Raw genomic sequence first — 15,022 nt, 5'->3', positions numbered from 1 at the left:
TAAACTTGGCACCCAAGCAACACATGTAATTTGTTGATCAGAAGATTTTTTTTTTTTTTTAATTAAATTTATTTGGTTTTTCAAATATCAAATAAACTGACGTCATTAAACAAAAAAAAAATGCTATTTCCTTTTTCCGAAATACAATTCCATCAAAATTGGAAACTTTGCTCTATATAATCAACGAGGTAGTCTCATCTCCCACATTATTCATCAATCTCCCTCTTTTATCTTTCTCTCTCTAGTTTCTTAAGTACTTTTCCCTGCGTTGTTTTTTCTCTCTCAAACAATGGCTGTTTCAGACGATCTCCCACCACCATGTGTGAACGATCATGTGAAGAGAAGAAGCAGAAAAAGAAGAACAATAAAAAAGAAGCAACTTGAAGAATTGATTAGCACCGCCGTAAGAGCCGCTCATGTTGCAAGAGACAAAGGGTTTTACATAGTCTCTCCGGAAGCCATACAATGCGTTGAGATCCTTAGACATATGCGAAGCTTACCTCTTAACGCTCGTCTTATTACCAAAACCGACGGTTTACGTATTCTTCTATTTCTCTCTAAGAACGGTAACCCTAAAATCAGGTCTGAGTCAAAAGCCGTCATTGATCACTGGAAGGGCATTCTCCAAAAAAAAGTTCATTAATGGAAGAGAGAGATTCACGAGGACTACGAAGATTTCATCATCAACCGGAGAGTATAGGGTTAGGGTTTTACTTTGTGAAAAGTCTTAACAAATTTGTAAGAAACTAATATCTTTTTGATTCTAATTTCGAAGTTTTACATATGTTTCTAATAATTGAAAGCAGAAGATGGGGTTATATGGATTAAATTGAGACTTATGGGGTAATAAAGAGATGATTGATTAATACAGGGGTCAAAAACATAAAAAGAGTAAAACTTGTCCTGGTTTATCTCTCGTGCCTCAGCTTTGGTTTTTTTCTTTTTTTTTTGCTTTGTATAATTTTTTGTTTTTTGTTTTTTTTTTTTTGGTTTTATCTCCGACAAAGAGGCAGTGAGTAGGGGTAGGGCTTTCCTTTTTTTTTTCCGACGATTCGTTCCCTCGCGCTTCGTCGTCTGACATCAGCGCACGTTAGCCACCGTCGTCGATATCATACACCCACCACCGCCGGAGGTAATCTTACGCTTCCCACACGCCGTTTCGAGCTGATTTCAAACCCTAATTCGTCGATTTTTCCATCACTTTGGATATTTTCCTTAGCTTCTGCGTTTGTTTGACGCTCAAGGATCGAATCTGGAATTGATTGTTTAATTTTGTTGTTTTGATTCAGGGGAGATAGATTCGTGTATTGATTCCAATTTTGATCAATTCGTCACTGTAGTAGATCTGAGGCAAATAGAGTGTGGACGAATTTGACTGGGAGAACCAGATCTAGGTTTAGGGTTTGATGCGTTGGCGATGTTCAGTGATCGGCGAAAGCGGGATATGGCTAATCATGGAGATGGAAACAAGTACGCGTCTGTGAATCTGAATAAGTCTTATGGATATCAATCTCATCATCAGTATAATCAATCTGGAGGTTATGGGCGGGGGAGAGGAGGTGGTGGATATGGCGGTGGTGGTGGTGGTGGAGGAGGAAGTATGGTTGTCCTTTCACGGCCAAGAAGCTCGCAAAATGCTGGGCAGAAGCTATCTGTTCCACCCCCCTTGAACCTTCCTTCACTCCGTAAGGAGCATGAGCGTGTTGATTCGTCTGGTTCGAGCTTTCATTCCGGTGGAGGAATCGCTGGGAGTGGAACGAGACCTGCTTCATCTGGTATGGGGTGGAGTAAGCCTGCTGCTACAGCTACTGATGGTGATATTGCTAACCATACTGCTGAAGGTGTTACCAGGGGGAGTAATGGGTTGAATACGTCTCTTGCTTCTCGGGTTGGTGCAACCGAGCCTATGGAACGGGCTTTTCATCATGTAGAGAAAGTTGCAACTTTGAGGGGTGAAGATTTTCCGTCTCTTAAGGCTTCTTTGCCATCAGCTTCTGTGTCTGGGCAGAAACAGAAGGAGGGTTTGAATCAGAAGCAGAAGCAAACTGCAGGTGAAGATTTTTCAAAAGAGCCGAGAGGTGTCTCTGGTGTGAGCAGTTCACTTGTAGATATGAGACCTCAAAATCAGTCTGGGCATAGCCGGCTCGGCAATGAGCTCAGTGAGAGTCCTAGTTTCTCAGATGGATTACATTCATCTGAACAGTTGAGGAAAAAGGAGTATTTTCCAGGGCCACTGCCTCTTGTTCGTTTGGCCCCACGATCCGATTGGGCTGATGATGAGCGTGACACTAGTCATGGCTTAAGAGATCGGGACAGGGATCATGGCTATTCAAAGAATGAACCATTTTGGGATAGGGGTTTTGATCATCCGAGGCCTCATGTCCTGCCCCAGAAGCATGCTGCTCCTAGTCTTTTTGATAAACCAGGACAGCGTGAAAATGAAATTGCAAAGTCCTCTTTGACTCAAGTAAGACCACTAAGTGGAGGAGGAAGGGAGGCCAACGCTTGGAGAGTCTCCCCACCACTCCAAAATGAAGGTGCAAATAATAATAAAAATGTTTATGGAGCAAGGCCGTCTAGTCGGGGCAGAGAAACTACTAAGAAAAGTAATTACGTCTTGTCATCATCAAGGGAGAATGTTTGGAATAATAGTGGAGCTAGAGAGGCTCCATATCAGCATGGAGGAAGACAGCCATGGAGTAATAATATGGATAGTTCCAGCAACAGGGGAACTTATAATCGGGATGGGTATGGAATTGAACATCAGAATAGGTACGGAACTAACTCTTTCCAGTATGGCAACTATTTGTGACAATATTTTTTTTAAGTAATTATCTCAATATGAACTTCTTACAGGGATAAACGCCCATTCTTCAAGAGTGACAAACCTCATGTGGAAGATCCTTTTATGAAAGACTTTGGTGACTCTGGTTTTGATGTCCATGATCCATTCCCAGTACTTGGTGTTGCTAAGAAGAAGAAAGAGGCTTTAAAGCAAACAGAGTTTCACGATCCTGTCAGGGAATCATTTGAGGCTGAACTTGAGCGAGTTCAAAAGATGCAGGAAGAGGAACGCCGGCGGATCATCGAGGAACATGAAAGGGTGATAGAACTAGCTCGAACAGAAGAAGAAGAGCGACTACGGCTGGCTCGCGAACAAGATGAGCGGCAGAGAAGATTAGAAGAAGAGGCCAGAGAAGCTGCTTTCAGAAACGAGCAGGAGAGACTAGAGGCTACAAGGAGGGCAGAAGAGTTGAGAAAGTCAAAAGAAGAGGAGAAACATAGGTTGTTCATGGAAGAAGAAAGGAGGAAGCAGGCTGCTAAGCAAAAGCTTCTAGAATTGGAAGAAAAGATTTCCAGAAGACAGGCTGAAGCTGCCAAAGGTTGCAGCAGCTCTTCAACTATTTCAGAGGATAAATTCTTAGATATTGTTAAAGAAAAAGAGTCTGCAGATGTTGTTGACTGGGAAGACAGCGAAAGAATGGTGGATAGAATTACTACCTCATCAACTTTAGATCTATCAGTACCCATTAGATCATTTGAGAGCAGTGCCACGTCTCAATTTTCTAGAGATGGTTCTTTTGGGTTCCCTGATAGACAAAAGCCTACTTGGAGAAAGGAAGATATTGAGAGTGGAAGCAATTCGAGGTTTATTCCACAAAATATGGAGAATGTTCCACATAGCCCGCAGGAAGAATTCTTTGGGACAGCTGGATATCTTAGTGCCCCTTCCTACTTCAAACCAGGGTTCCCAGAGCATTCAGTTGATCAGAGTTGGAGAATTCCTGGAGATGGAAGGACCCATGGTAGGAACTATGGAATGGAATCTGAATCTCGTGAAAATTTTGGAGAGCAATATGGTGATCCTGGATGGGGACAAAACCAGGGCCGTCCACGGCATGGTCCATATTCTCCTTATCCTGAAAAGTTGTATCAGAATCCCGAGGGGGATGACTATTACCCTTTTGGGAGACCAAGGTATTCAGTTAGGCAGCCGCGTGTTCTTCCCCCTCCCCAGGAGTCTAGGCAAAAGGCATCCTTTAGAAGCGGGGTTGAGCATCCTGGTCCCTCAACTTCTATTGGAGGGATTAACTACAGCCATAAAGGTAGGACTAATTCGACTGTTCTAGCCAATTATATAGAGGATCTTCAAGATCATCATGTGCTGCCCGGAAGTGGTATTGATGAACATCATCGGTTCGATAGCAAGCTGACTGGAAGATGTGACTCTCAATCTTCACTTTCCGTTACTAGCCCACCTGATTCCCCTGTTCATCTCTCTCATGATGACTTGGATGAATCAGCAGATTTATCTGTCTTAGCTGCTTCCAGAATGGGAGAAGATGCTGGTTTATTAGAGAAGGGGGGAGCACCAATTATCTCTAGTGATACTGGAAAGGATAGTTTGATGATTGCTACAGGCTCTGTGTCTTGCTGGGATAATGAAGAATGGACTCTTGACAGTAATGAACGGTTGCAGGAACAAGAAGAATACGACGAAGATGAAGATGGATACCAGGAGGAGGATAAAATACACGGGGTTGATGAGAACATAGATCTCGCCCAAGAGTTAGAAGAAATGCATCTCGAGGATAAAGACTCTAATCTAGTCTTAGGATTTAATGAAGGAGTGGAGGTTGAAATTCCCAGCGATGACTTTGAAAAATGTCAACGGAACTCCGAAGCTACATTTCCACTTCATCAGCATACTATCGATTCTTTAGATGATGAAAGACCTTCTATTGAGACAAGCCTTGGTGAACAAGCCGCCCAACCTGCTGATGTTTCTGATCCGTTGAGCATGCATAATGCATCTAGGAGTTTCCAGGCTGCTGAAACCACGATGCAGAATATGACAATTCACCCAAATAGTGGTCGTCAGTCATTTGAGGTGGGCAATAAAGTAGACTCCACAAGTAACTCTACCGTTTCTACTCATCCTGTCATACCACCTCACAGCACGGGTCTGCATCCATCTCTTCAGACAGCGATTCCTCCTGTATCTACTTCAGCACATATGGAGGAGCCTGTTAAGTTTCAGTTTGGTTTGTTTTCTGGTCCTTCGCTGATACCTTCTCCTTTCCCTGCCATACAGATTGGTTCCATCCAAATGCCTCTTCCTCTTCATCCTCAATTTGGTTCCTCGCTTACCCATATCCAACAGCCCCAATCTCCTCTCATTCAGTTTGGTCAACTACGATATACATCCCCAATATCCCAAGGGGTGCTGCCACCGCCACATCATTCAGTTGTCCAAGCGAATGGTTTACCAACTTATGCTTTGAATCAGAATCCTGGATCCTCGGTGACTGTTGGTCAAGGAAATTCGGCTAACCTGCTTGCTAGAAACGCAGCAACCTCTGTCTCACACCCTCAGCTTAGTGTTCTTAGAAGACCAACGAATGTTTCTGATGGGGGCACACTGAAGAATGCTAATCTACCTCCAGCGAGAGCAAGCATTGAGGCTGCTGTGTCACCTCAAAAGCAACCAGAGTTGTCTGGTAATTCGCTATTACCTTCTCGAAAGATGAGTCATGGAAAATCAAATTTTGTTGAAAGACAATCAGGATACCAAGTCCAAACTGACACAAATGCAGTTAGAAATTCTGGCTTGCGCTCATCAGGTACTGCTGAGGTTTCTCGGGTAGATTCTGGTGGTAATAGAAGATATCGGCGTCAGAGGGTTGAATTTAGAGTTCGGGAATCAAACTGGCCATCTTCCGAGGAGAATCGAAATGGCAATGGAAGGGCACAAAATTCTACAAAAAATGGGAGTAGAAAATATGTTGTGTCCAACAAGTCCCAGAAACAACCCTTAGACAACTCAGCGTCTGGTTTGAATGCTATGCAGAAAACAGTTAGTGGGGGTTCATTTGAGAATAGACTTGGGAAAGAGGCTGTCGTGAAGAATCCACTCAGTCCAAATTCTGGACAAGCAAACCTTAAAAGGAATATGATATCTGATAAGGAAATTGATGCACCTTTGCAGAGTGGAATTGTTCGTGTCTTTGAGCAACATGGTATTGAAGTTCCTAGTGACGATGATGATTTTATTGAGGTAAGATCAAAAAGGCAAATGCTTAATGATCGCCGTGAACAGAGAGAAAAGGAAATTAAAGAGAAGTCTCAGGCAGCCAAGGTCCTGATGCAGCAATCTAAAACCTTTAGTGTTCTACTTGTGAATTGTTACCTAGTCAGAGGTAGTTCTCACTAAAAGTGAATTTGTTTTCTTGTAGGCATTACGAAAACCTCGTTCAACTTTCCAGAACAGTACTACTGCAGCCAGGTCCAACAGAAGCCCACCAGCTAGCCGAGTTGCGAACAATAAGCAGTTTAACCCCGTTTCCAACAGACAGACGTTAGCCCCAATTGGCACACCTTCCCCTAAAACAGATTCCCATGCTGATGAAAAATCTGGGAGCAACAAGTACATTCCTCTATTTGATCAATTGAAATGCTTCAAGTGTGTCTGCAGAGATAGCTCCCCTCTGTTTATGTTTTTTTACCTTCTATTTCATTTTGCAGGTCCACTCAGGCAAGTATTGCTCTTCCAGTTATACCCAAAAATGATCAGAATCCAGCTTCAGGTTTTGTATTCAGCAACAAAAATAAGGTTCTGGATAACAGTCATACACCTGTGGGGACTTGGGGTAACCAACTCACCTATCAGCCGGTGAGTAAATATTGTTCAAGGTTTCATTAACTTGTTTTGACGTGGGTTCATGTTTCTGCAAAAATTGGAAACAGACTTCCAACAAAAAATGTTTCTGCAAAATTCTTGCTTACCTTTCTCGTGTCATCTAAAACGGTTGTGTTCCATGCCGCATCTCATACTCTCTTTTTATAAGTTGATAGAATGGTTTAAAATAAGACAGAGAAAGTCATAGTCGATAAAAATCAAAATTGTTTTATGACTCATGTTCTACTAGTCACAGATTACGCCTATGCAAATATCTGAAGCCTTTTGGTATTACCTTGTAGGTTATGGCCCTAACCCAGAGTCAGCTTGATGAAGCCATGAAACCTGTATCTCTTCTTTCATGTGTTTCTGTTGAGAATGGTGCTAACCGAATTAGCGAGGCAAATTCGACATCAACGTCTGTTGTGCCAAAGAACAATACTTTTTCAAGCAGCACAAGTCCAATAAATTCATTGCTTGCCGAGGGCAAAATTCAATTTGGTGAGCTGATGGACTAGATACCTCGATTGTCACTTTGAAGTGGCTCGTCTTTGCATTTAAATGATGCATCTTTTCTTCTCTATTAGGTGCAGTTACATCTTCCACTGTTATCCCTCCATGTGGTGGGCGTACGGAGAACGATAGCTCTTTATATTTTGAAAAAGATAATAAACATCGAAATCCATCATCCACTGGCATGGAGATTTGCGAAGCAGAAGCAGAAGCTGCTGCTTCAGCTATAGCTGTGGCAGCCATAACTAATGATGAAACCGGTGGGAATGCCTTGAGTACTGGCTCTGTATTACCTGTTGAAACCAAAATTTATGGAGGAACAGAGTTAGATGATGGGGCAGCAAGTGGTAATATTTGCTTTCTGTCGGGTTTATGCATTCCCAAATGGTTGTTTGTTGTCTGAATTAATTTCTTTTGCTTTGGCAGGTGCTGTTGGTGGGCAGCCTAGTCTATCAAAAGCTGAGGAGTCTCTCATTGTTTCTCTCCCAGCAGATCTTTCAGTGGACACCCCAATCTCTGTGTGGCCACAATTACCAAGTCCACACAACTCAAACCAAATGATCACTCACTTCCCTCCTGGCCCTCCTCATTACCCTTTCTATGATGTGAACCCCATGTTAAGAGGACCCATCTTTGCTTTTGGCCCGCACCATGACGCAGGAGCAACCCAATCACAGTCCCAGAAAGGTCCAGTAACAGTTTCTGGTCCACCTACAACCTGGCAGCAGCAGAATCATCCTGGAGTAGATTCCTTCTATGCCCCTCCTGCCGGTTTCACGGGTCCTTTCCTAACCCCACCCGGTGCTATTCCTGGCGTTCAGGGTCCTCCTCACATGTTCGTTTATAACCACTTTGCACCTGTTGGACAGTTTGGAGGGTTGAGTTTCATGGGAACAACTTACATCCCATCTGGAAAACAACCAGATTGGAAGCACAACCCAAACGTGTCTTCTTCTCCGGTTGGAGGAGATGGTGATGTAAACAATCCAAATGTGGCTTCCATGCAATGTAACATTGTACCTGCGTCTCTTCAGCACCTTCCTATGCCAATGTTTGATCCATCCCCTTTCCAGGTATTTGATCCCATCATTATGATTTCCAACAATCCTTAGAAGTAGAAGAATCCATCGACTTCATATTTATTATATGGTGTGGGTCAGTCTTCTTCTCAGGAGATGCCTGTTCGAGCACGGTGGCCTTACATGCCGTTTTCGGGTCCTCCAACGATGCAAATGCAGAAACAGCAGGAAGCAACAGATGGCTCCAATCTTCCATCACCTCAGTTTAACAACAACATGCTTCCTCCTCCTCCTCCTAACAGATATCCCAACGTTCAAGCATCTACAGTTGTAGATGCAATGGTAGACTCCTCAAACGCTTACAGTTCCACCACTTGTGCTCCACCAGCAAAGCCCACCACCACCTTATCCGATCCCAACAGCAACAACATTCAGAATCCAAATGGTCCTGGCTTCAAGCCACCACAACAACAACAACAACAACAACAACAATCTTCTCAGGAGAAGAACTCGCAGTCTCAGCATGTTGGTGGGTCCAGCCACCACCACCAACACCAGCACCAGCAAAACCGGAGATCAGGCTACCATGGAAGAAACCCACCGATGGCCAGAGAGAGAGGCTTTCCGAATAACCCAAAGGTCAAGCAAATCTATGTGGCTAAGCAGACTGGTAACAGCAATGCCTCTGCTTCCTCCACCACCACCACCACTTCCCCCTCAATTTGATGATTCTTCACCATCCAGGTCCGTTCAGATATAAACTTTCCAATAACCCAACCAGCTTTGGCTTCATAAGAAGATCTGGTTTTTTTTTTTTTTCTTTCAATTTTCCCATATATCAATTAGCTTCTTTTTTTTATACCTTTTTATTCTCATTAGATAATTAGATTTTGTCTCTTCTTTACTCGTTTGGGGGTTCATTATATGGGGACTTTGGTATGATTAGTTTTATTATATGGTTGGTGAAAATATTGGCGTGAGGTTTTCGGTGTAGAATACCCAATTCACGGCTCCAATGTATCTGTTGTCAACATTATCTTTATCTTCTATAAATCAGCAACTCTTATTGAATTAATTCTTTTATGTTTTACTTCTATTTTGTGTCAAAACCCTTGTGCAATGAATCGACAGCTTTAACGCAACAGGTTCCAATCTTGAGGACTTATGAAGTAACCAATGCGAGCTCTTAAGTTTTTCAACAGGAGACTCATCAACTCACTAACACTACGAAAATTTGCCAAAAAATATTTTATATATCTTATAATGATACAAAGACTGACCAAGACTTGCCATTTAAGATGTGCTATAGATTAAAACAGTGAAAAGTGTATCTTGAGTAATAATACAGATAAATTATGCATCAGTTCAATAACTATAACAGAGCTCATCAATATCGTTAAGAACAACAACCTTTCTAGTTACCACCATAAGCTGTTCTCCTCATCATCCTCATGAATTCATCCATGTTAACTTCACCATCACCTGTAATAGTGGATCATCATATTCTTAATCAAACCAAACATTGCCACAAGAGAGACAGAAAAATTGTTGGAAACTTACGGTCCCGGTCTGCTTCTTCAACCATCTCTAGTATCTCAGCATCAGTAAAATTCTCACCCAAGTCCTTTGCCATGCGTTTGATATCATCCGGAGATATCTTCCCCTGAAAATTTAGGAGAAAAAGGTTAATTTCTAGAAAAATTAAGATCATATGAAAGTTAGTAACTAAGTTTTTGAGTTAATACATTTTTGTCAAGATCAATGATCTGGAATGCTTTGGTGAGCTCTTCTTTTGTGTCTCTTTCACCAATCTTAGCAGTCATCATATGAACAAACTCATCAAAATCTATCGCTCCACTTCCATCTTTGTCCACATCAGCTATCATTTTGTTGATTTGCTTCAATACCAAACACATCAAAGTATCAAAACAGTAATAATAAAAGCCGAATCTTACCGGAAAAAAAAACGAAATCGAAACAAATAGTAATACCTCTTCCGTCATTTCAAAACCAAGCGCCCTATCACAAATCATAAATTCAAGAATCAATTCCAAAATCATAAAACAAAAGAAAAAAAAAAACACAAAACTCTCAAAATTACCTCATAGCAACATTAAGCTCTTTAGCATCAATGGTACCAGAACCATCAGTGTCAAATAGCTCAAAAGCTTCCTTAATCTCTTGCTTCTTCTGCGTCGTCAATCCATGATGACGTCTCGGTTTCTCTTTCCTCGATACACCTCTGTTGAAACTTGACTGCAGTAATAACATTAAATTCCAATTTCTTCAACGTATCAAACATAAGACGTTTGTCCAAAAAAAAAAAAAAAAAAAACCAAACATAAAAACAGCTTATATTACTTACAAACAAAATCTCAGCTCTAACACGACAAGGGTTTCTAAGGGAATCTAACCAAGTGTAAGAAAATAGATCACTTTTTTCGACCTAATATCTTCAATCATAGAACCCTAATTTCTTCATCCTAACATTCTCTAAAATACAAATCAGATCTTAAAAACCCATAAATGCAAAATTGATAACTAGAGATCCTAAGAAATTGCTAAACGCTGCAAATAAAAAGAAAGACAAAATCAAAAGTTACGAACGAACCATATCTTCTACGAATCCTCCAGATCGATATCGATAAAGCTCTTTCAGTTTGCGCGTCGAATTCCAGAAATCTAACGTTTCTGCTTTCCATTGTTGGTTTCATACTAAAAAGCAGTAACGGAATGGGCCAGATGGGCCTAATAATGAAGGCCCATTACTAACACGTGTTTTATTGATGATTGTGAGGAGGCATGGGCGTTCGGTTCCTCGGTTCCATTGGGTTCGGTTTCATTCGGTTTTCGGTTCTTCGATTCCAACTCCTTAGGATCTATAAGGAAACTGAAAAAAATTTGGTTCGGTTTGGTTACTTGTCGGTTCTGTTCGGATACTTAGAAAGAGAACCGATAAATAACCAAAGTCCAATGGATATCGATTCGGTTTGGTTCAGTTCCGGTTATTTCACCTAAAATACCCAAAAAAACCGAAATATCAAAAAAAAAAGAACCGAAACACTCCAATATTTTAAACTTTTTTTGAAAAAATGGTAATAGACCAAAATATATTTTGTTAAAATATCAAAAAATTAACAAAAATCTATTGGGTTAGAGGTTGGGACAAAATGTATTGGGCTTAGATGTAGGTTTGTAGAGGATTGACCAAATATTTTCTGTTCCATTTGAGTACCCATGGATATTCGGTTCGGTTTGGTTATTACCAATGGATAGTGGGACTGAGATCCATTCAGGTATTTAGTAGTATTCATAACCGAACCAAAACTCTTTTTCGGTTTGGTTCGGTTCTTTGGATCCAATTTTTATGTCCATGCCTAATTTTGTGTTACACATAAAACACATCGAAGATGTGAATCATATATTTTTAGCCGAGAAACGAATTTGCTAAAAAAATCAGTCAACTTATTAATCAATTTACTTATTATATAACACATCAGTACTACTTACCAATCATAATTTTTTTTTTTAAATACATACAATCAAAATGTTATTTCTACAATAAGTTTATTTAAATAATAATATTGTATAAATAAAACTTACAACCTAATTTCCACAATAATAAACTTACAGCTACAGTCATCATATCTACGTAAGAAATTCTAGAGCAATAAATCTAGAGCTTCAAACGTAATTGGTCTAAAGAAAAACGAAATAAGGTTTATCCTACCGCTATTGATTTAGTTGAGCCCATCTAAAAGCTCAATGGACTCTTCTACAAAGTAAAAAAAAATCAAAAAACAGAAGTTGGCTTCGCCCGGGTTCGAACCGGAGACCTTCAGTGTGTTAGACTGACGTGATAACCAACTACACCACGAAACCTTTGTTGTTACTACGGATGTTATCTTGGACATAGAACCCCATTTAATAAATGGGTATGTACAAAAAATTAAGAGAAATTGTTAAAAATGCCCCTTTTTCAATACTCCTTTTCAAAAATGCCCCTTTTGAGAGTCCATTTTTAAGTTTGCCCTCTTTTAATTTTTAATGACCATTTTACCCTTATTTGAAACAAAATTAGGTCCACAAAATACAAAATATTTTTTGGCGGGAAAAGTGATCCCGCAATTTTCCCGCCAAAACACTTGTAAAAACCTTTAAAATACCTTGTAAAATTTTCCCGTAAAAATTTTTCCCGCCAAATATTTTTTTTTGCGGGAAAAGTGATTCCGCAATTTTTTTGCCGAAATTTTTTTGGCGGGAAAAATTTACAAGTTATTTTAAAGGTTTTACGGAGTATTTACAAGTGTTTTGTAATGTTTTACAATGTATTTTAAAAGGGTTTACAAGGTACTTATAAGGTTTTATAAGGTATTTATAACTTGTAAAACCTTATAAAAAACTTGTAAAACCTTATAATTTGTAAAACCTTATAAAATAGCTTGTAAAATCTTATAATATCTTATAAATACTTTATAAATACGTTGTAAAACCTTTTAAAATACATTGTAAAACCTTATAAATACCCTGTAAAAAACCCTTTAAAATACCTTGTAAATTTTTCCCGCCAAAAATTTAACGCCAAAAAATTTGCGGAATCACTTTTCCCGCAAAAAAAATTTTTTGGCGGGAAAAAATTTTACGGGAAAATTTTACAAGGTATTTTAAAGGTTTTACAAATTTTTACAAGTGTTTTGGCGGGAAAAATTAGGGGATCACTTTTCCCGCCAAAAAATATTTTGTATTTTGTGGACCTAATTTTGTTATATTTCCTTATATATTTATGATATCTTTTATTAAAAGAAGGGTAATTTAGTCATTTTGTACATAAAAGGGGTATTTTTAAAAATGGACATCCAAAGGGGGCATTTTTGAAAAGGGGTATTGAAAAAGGGGCATTTTTGTGAGTCTCCCAAAAATTAATCCATTTAGACCCATTTAGACCCATTTAAGGAAAAATATTAAATAGGGTTAAATGGGTTATCCCAATTAAACTTATTTATTAAATAGGGTTTCACACAAATAAATAGGTACCCATTTAAGTATGGGAAAAATGTCGTTAAAATCCCCAACTTATTCAAAACGTTGATTTAAATCCTCAACTCATGACGAAACGAAATAAATATCAAACTTATGTTGACTTTCCAAATAAATATTAAACTTATGTTGACTTTCCAAATAAACACCAAACTTTTATTGACTTTCCAAATAAATATCAAACTTCCGTTGACCTGACCATATTAGGTACGACGTTAAGTGGGTTAATAAATCCTCAACTCATAACAAAACGAAATAAATATCAAACTTATGTTGACTTTCCAAATAAATATCAAACTTATGTTGACTTTCCAAATAAATATCAAATTTCCGTTGACCTAGCCATATTAGGTACGACGTTAAGTGGGTTAATAGATCTCGTTAACGGAGGTAATTTTCTGTTAACATATGTGTTAATTGATAACGACATTGTTTCATATAACAACAAAACGACGTCATTTTGTCGTAACGATTGAATTAAATCCCTAAAGTCAATCTTAGATCCCCAAATCGAGTAAAATCCCTAACCCTAAATAGAGTATGATTTGAAACTTGGGATTTTATTGAACAGTTATGACAAAACAACGTCGTTTTGTGTTTAGAAGGAATACTTGTTAGTATTTTGATCAACACTAACAGGTGTTAACATTGTTTGTTAACTCACTTAACGTCATGCCTAATATGGCCAAGTCAATGAAAGTTTGGTGTTTATTTGGAAAGTCAACATAAGTTTAATATTTATTTGGAAAGTCAACATAAGTTTGATATTTATTTCGTTTCGTCGTGAGTTGAGGATTTAAATCAACGTTTTGAATAAGTTGGGGATTTTAATGACATTTTTCCCATTTAAGTATATTTATGTTTTATTTTATATTAGTTATTTTTATTAAAACTGTTAATATCTTAATAACTAAAATAAAAAAGCAAAATATTAAATATATTTAAAACTAATATTCTACTTAAATTTAATTTTTGATTTAAATATTTAAAACAAAGCGTAAAACCATGTCTCTTACAATATGGTTATGCGATTTTGGCGGGAAAACGCGGATTTACAATTTTGGCGGAAAAACTTCATTATACGGTATGATATTTTTTTGCTATAAAACGCAATTTTGCGATTATGGCGGGAAAACACGGGTTTACAGTTTTGGTGGGAAACGCGAGTTTACGGTTTTGGCGGAAAAACGTGGATTTATGGTTTTGGCGAGAAAAATGCGGGTTTGCGGTTTTGGTGGGAAAATGCGGGTTTGCGGTTTTCTCGGGAAAATGCGGGTTTACGGTTTTGGAAGCTAGTCGATGACAGACTCTTCACATGGGCGGCGGTTGGGCTCACAATCGCTATCGTAGTTCTTCTCCTGAAGAAGTTCATAAGATCAAGTGGTTATGGTGCTGGGTTTGTGGATCAGTCTTGAACTCTGATGAACATACGTCGATCCAAACCAAACCAGATGGTAATAGTCAAAGTTGATCGATGAAGCTAAGGAACGTCAACGCTGCTATTGGGAAATGGGGTTTCGTTGTTTAATACTCCCTCTGTTTTAGTTTAGTTGTCGTTTTAGAATTTAAATTTTGTTTCATAATAGTTGTCTTTTAGGTTTTCAATGCAAATAATTTGTAAAAATTCCAGTTTTATCCCTATTGTTTTAATGTTTTGACTAATGAAAAAATTATAAAATATCTTAATAAAGGGTAAAACATAACATTTAATGGTTTTCTTAATTTGTGTGAGAAAACCTTAAACGACAACTAAAACAAAACGGAGAGAGTATTT

General features: G+C 38.9%; 3 protein-coding genes and 1 non-coding gene across 5 annotated transcripts; 2 read left to right on the top strand and 2 right to left on the bottom strand.

Annotated features, from left to right (window-relative positions):
* Positions 1 to 3: 3 nt before the first annotated feature.
* Positions 4 to 1,547, top strand: LOC9313811. The gene is made up of 2 exons (XM_021024199.1): positions 4 to 1,132; positions 1,290 to 1,547. The coding sequence occupies exon 1, from the start codon at positions 290 to 292 to the stop codon at positions 641 to 643; it is 354 nt and encodes a 117-aa protein (XP_020879858.1). The 5' UTR covers positions 4 to 289; the 3' UTR covers positions 644 to 1,132; positions 1,290 to 1,547.
* LOC9312095 lies at positions 1,290 to 9,286 on the top strand. 2 transcript variants are annotated; one of them, XM_021024198.1, is made up of 9 exons: positions 1,290 to 1,577; positions 1,691 to 2,772; positions 2,857 to 6,139; positions 6,237 to 6,427; positions 6,526 to 6,673; positions 6,982 to 7,180; positions 7,267 to 7,539; positions 7,619 to 8,265; positions 8,353 to 9,286. In XM_021024198.1, the coding sequence occupies exons 1-9, from the start codon at positions 1,500 to 1,502 to the stop codon at positions 8,935 to 8,937; spliced, it is 6,486 nt and encodes a 2,161-aa protein (XP_020879857.1). In that variant the 5' UTR covers positions 1,290 to 1,499; the 3' UTR covers positions 8,938 to 9,286. The 2 variants fall into 2 exon arrangements, with proteins under 2 accessions (XP_020879857.1, XP_020879856.1); XM_021024197.1 differs by having other exon boundaries at positions 1,396 to 2,772.
* Positions 9,287 to 9,444: 158 nt separating this feature from the next.
* On the bottom strand, positions 9,445 to 10,978 carry LOC9313810 (probable calcium-binding protein CML20). The gene is made up of 6 exons (XM_002875980.2): positions 10,823 to 10,978; positions 10,313 to 10,467; positions 10,203 to 10,230; positions 9,957 to 10,109; positions 9,772 to 9,874; positions 9,445 to 9,693 (listed from the first exon to the last, which is right to left on the bottom strand). Exons 1-6 carry the CDS (start codon positions 10,823 to 10,825, stop codon positions 9,626 to 9,628), a joined length of 510 nt encoding a protein of 169 aa, XP_002876026.1. The 5' UTR covers positions 10,826 to 10,978; the 3' UTR covers positions 9,445 to 9,625.
* A 1,041-nt stretch (positions 10,979 to 12,019) lies between these two features.
* On the bottom strand, positions 12,020 to 12,093 carry TRNAV-AAC. Its single transcript has one exon. It is a non-coding gene; the product is annotated as a tRNA-Val (tRNA).
* Positions 12,094 to 15,022: the final 2,929 nt, after the last annotated feature.

This window comes from Arabidopsis lyrata (genome assembly GCF_000004255.2).
Source record: "Arabidopsis lyrata subsp. lyrata unplaced genomic scaffold ARALYscaffold_5, whole genome shotgun sequence".
Classification (NCBI taxonomy): Eukaryota; Viridiplantae; Streptophyta; class Magnoliopsida; order Brassicales; family Brassicaceae; genus Arabidopsis; species Arabidopsis lyrata.
This window is presented reverse-complemented; position numbering and strand designations above follow the sequence as displayed.

What these genes read in the sequence shown, in the direction of transcription:
- LOC9313811 (XM_021024199.1), top strand. Translation starts at nt 290, where the DNA reads ATGGCTGTTTCAGACGATCTCCCACCACCATGTGTGAACGATCATGTG.
- LOC9312095 (XM_021024197.1), top strand. Translation starts at nt 1,418, where the DNA reads ATGTTCAGTGATCGGCGAAAGCGGGATATGGCTAATCATGGAGATGGA. An exon ending in GAAAAATCTGGGAGCAACAA is followed by an intron (nt 6,428 to 6,525) that starts GTACATTCCTCT and finishes TTCATTTTGCAG; the next exon opens with GTCCACTCAGGCAAGTATTG. An exon ending in TTGATCCATCCCCTTTCCAG is followed by an intron (nt 8,266 to 8,352) that starts GTATTTGATCCC and finishes GGTGTGGGTCAG; the next exon opens with TCTTCTTCTCAGGAGATGCC.
- LOC9313810 (XM_002875980.2), bottom strand. An exon ending in GAGCTTAATGTTGCTATGAG is followed by an intron (nt 10,231 to 10,312) that starts GTAATTTTGAGA and finishes GATTTGTGATAG; the next exon opens with GGCGCTTGGTTTTGAAATGA. An exon ending in TGAAGAAGCAGACCGGGACC is followed by an intron (nt 9,694 to 9,771) that starts GTAAGTTTCCAA and finishes CCACTATTACAG; the next exon opens with GTGATGGTGAAGTTAACATG.